General features: G+C 39.5%; 1 protein-coding gene across 1 annotated transcript; it reads right to left on the bottom strand.

Moving 5' to 3' along the window:
* Positions 1-396: 396 nt before the first annotated feature.
* LOC113757063 (ribulose bisphosphate carboxylase large chain) lies at positions 397-2,331 on the bottom strand. Its single transcript, XM_027300470.1, has one exon. The coding sequence runs from the start codon at positions 1,585-1,587 to the stop codon at positions 397-399; it is 1,191 nt and encodes a 396-aa protein (XP_027156271.1). The 5' UTR covers positions 1,588-2,331.
* Positions 2,332-2,338: the final 7 nt, after the last annotated feature.

The raw sequence follows: 2,338 nt of genomic DNA, 5'->3' as shown, positions 1-2,338 counted from the left end.
CGACCGGAGTCATGTTAATCATAAGGACTCAATACAGTAGACTCCGTATCTAAAGCTGGACGCAGGTGTCATCAGCAGATCAAGTACACGGGATCACGCCCATTAGAACACGGCGCTTCCGATCTAAAGAAAAAAGGCAGGACTCCCATTTACTAGCCTCGTGGCGGATAACATTTTTCATTACACTCCTGACTAGCAGCCAACGATCACGCCGCCTTCATTCACCACTTTTGTACCACATTCTGATGCTTACTTCGAATTCCTACTGAGCTGACCCTCTGGCGGTCCATCTATTACCCCAGGGCCTAAAGATTCCTCTACGCGAACTGTAGTTGACAGAATCCATCCCCCAAAATCTCGGTCAGAATGCCAGCGCATATGCCCAAACAGGTGAAATTACCCTTTCTTGAAGCCGGGTATAACACGTGGGGGATGGAAGAGAACCAATCTTTGAGTTGACACAACTTTAAAATGTGAACGCCGGCTTCCGGTCTTTTTATCCATAATAAAATCATCACGCAGTAAATCAACAAAGCCCAAAGTGATATCTCTTTCCCCTTCAAGTTTACCTACTACGGTACCGGCGTGAATATGATCTCCACCAGACATACGTAACCCTTTAGCTAGTACGCGGAAGTGCATACCATGATTCTTCTGTCTATCAATAACCGCATGCATTGCGCGGTGGATGTGAAGAAGTAGGCCATTATCTCGGCAATAATGGGCCAAGCTAGTATTTGCAGTGAATCCCCCTGTTAAGTAATCATGCATTACGATAGGAACTCCTAATTCTCTAGCAAATACAGCTCTTTTGATCATTTCTTCGCATGTACCTGCAGTAGCATTCAAGTAATGCCCTTTGATTTCACCTGTTTCAGCCTGTGCTTTAAAAAGCGCTTCAGCACAAAAGCAGAAACGATCTCTCCAACGCATAAATGGTTGGGAGTTCACGTTTTCATCGTCTTTGGTAAAATCAAGTCCCCCGCGAAGACATTCATAAACAGCTCTACCATAGTTTTTAGCAGATAAACCTAATTTAGGTTTAATAGTACATCCCAACAGGGGACGACCATACTTGTTCAATTTATCTCTCTCAACTTGGATGCCATGAGGCGGCCCTTGGAAGGTTTTAATATAAGCAGGTGGGACTCGCAAATCTTCCAGACGTAGAGCGCGCAGGGCTTTGAACCCAAATACATTACCTACAATGGAAGTAAACATGTTAGTAACAGAACCTTCTTCAAAAAGGTCTAAGGGGTAAGCTACATAAGCAATATATTGATTTTCTTCCCCAGGAACTGGCTCGATGTGATAGCATCGCCCTTTGTAACGATCAAGGCTGGTAAGCCCATCGGTCCACACAGCTGTCCATGTACCAGTAGAAGATTCGGCAGCTACCGCGGCCCCCGCTTCTTCAGGTGGAACTCCCGGTTGAGGAGTTACTCGGAATGCTGCCAAGATATCAGTATCTTTGGTTTCGTATTCAGGAGTATAATAAGTCAATTTGTACTCTTTAACACCAGCTTTGAATCCAACACTTGCTTTAGTCTCTGTTTGTGGTGACATAAATCCCTCCCTACAACTCATGAATTAAGAATTCTCACAACAACAAGGTCTACTCGACACGAATTAGCTGTTAATTAAACTTTTCACAAGAATCTTTCACAAAATTCCCAACTAATACTAATATTATCAACTAATCAGAATGTTTGATTATTATTATTAGACCAGATCATGCGATTTGCCAAATACATCATTATTGTATACTCTTTCATATATATAGCGCAACCCAAATTTTCTTTTTTACCCCTTTGGAATCAAAATAACTAACTAATAAGAAATTCCCCTTGACAGCGCTATATGTTGTATATGTAAATCCTAGATGTGAAAATGTACAGAATTCGTGATATAGGTATAAAAAAAGAAAAAATGAAAAAAAGGCTCGGCGTAAATCGATATGCTGAAATAAAAAAGAAATCCAATGGGATAGAAATAATGAATCGTAATGTAAATAGAGTTCAGGTTCGAATTCCATAGAATGGATAATAGAGATGGGATTATCTATAATGATAGATAAATGAAAGACCTTCTCAACATTCCTATTCATCCACTTGAAATTCTAAAAATAAAATAGATTGATTGAATTTGAAAATTCATTGTTTGAATAAAGAAACAATTGAGTTGGATTCGATTGAATGGTACCAACCAAATGGAGAGCTTATTCCCAATTCTTATTGAATAAATTGAATTAACTGATCGACGCGCTATTGGATATTTGTTTTGAATTCGATAATTTAATTTTCGCAAAAAATTTGACATATTTTCTTTATTAATTATT

This window comes from Coffea eugenioides, unplaced genomic scaffold (genome assembly GCF_003713205.1).
Source record: "Coffea eugenioides isolate CCC68of unplaced genomic scaffold, Ceug_1.0 ScVebR1_2684;HRSCAF=3758, whole genome shotgun sequence".
Lineage (NCBI taxonomy): Eukaryota > Viridiplantae > Streptophyta > Magnoliopsida > Gentianales > Rubiaceae > Coffea > Coffea eugenioides.
Note: the sequence above shows the minus strand (reverse complement) of the source record. Positions and strands in the feature narration are given on the sequence as shown.

Coding starts and splice junctions, on each gene's coding strand:
- LOC113757063 (XM_027300470.1), bottom strand. CDS start 1,587: ATGAGTTGTAGGGAGGGATTTATGTCACCACAAACAGAGACTAAAGCA.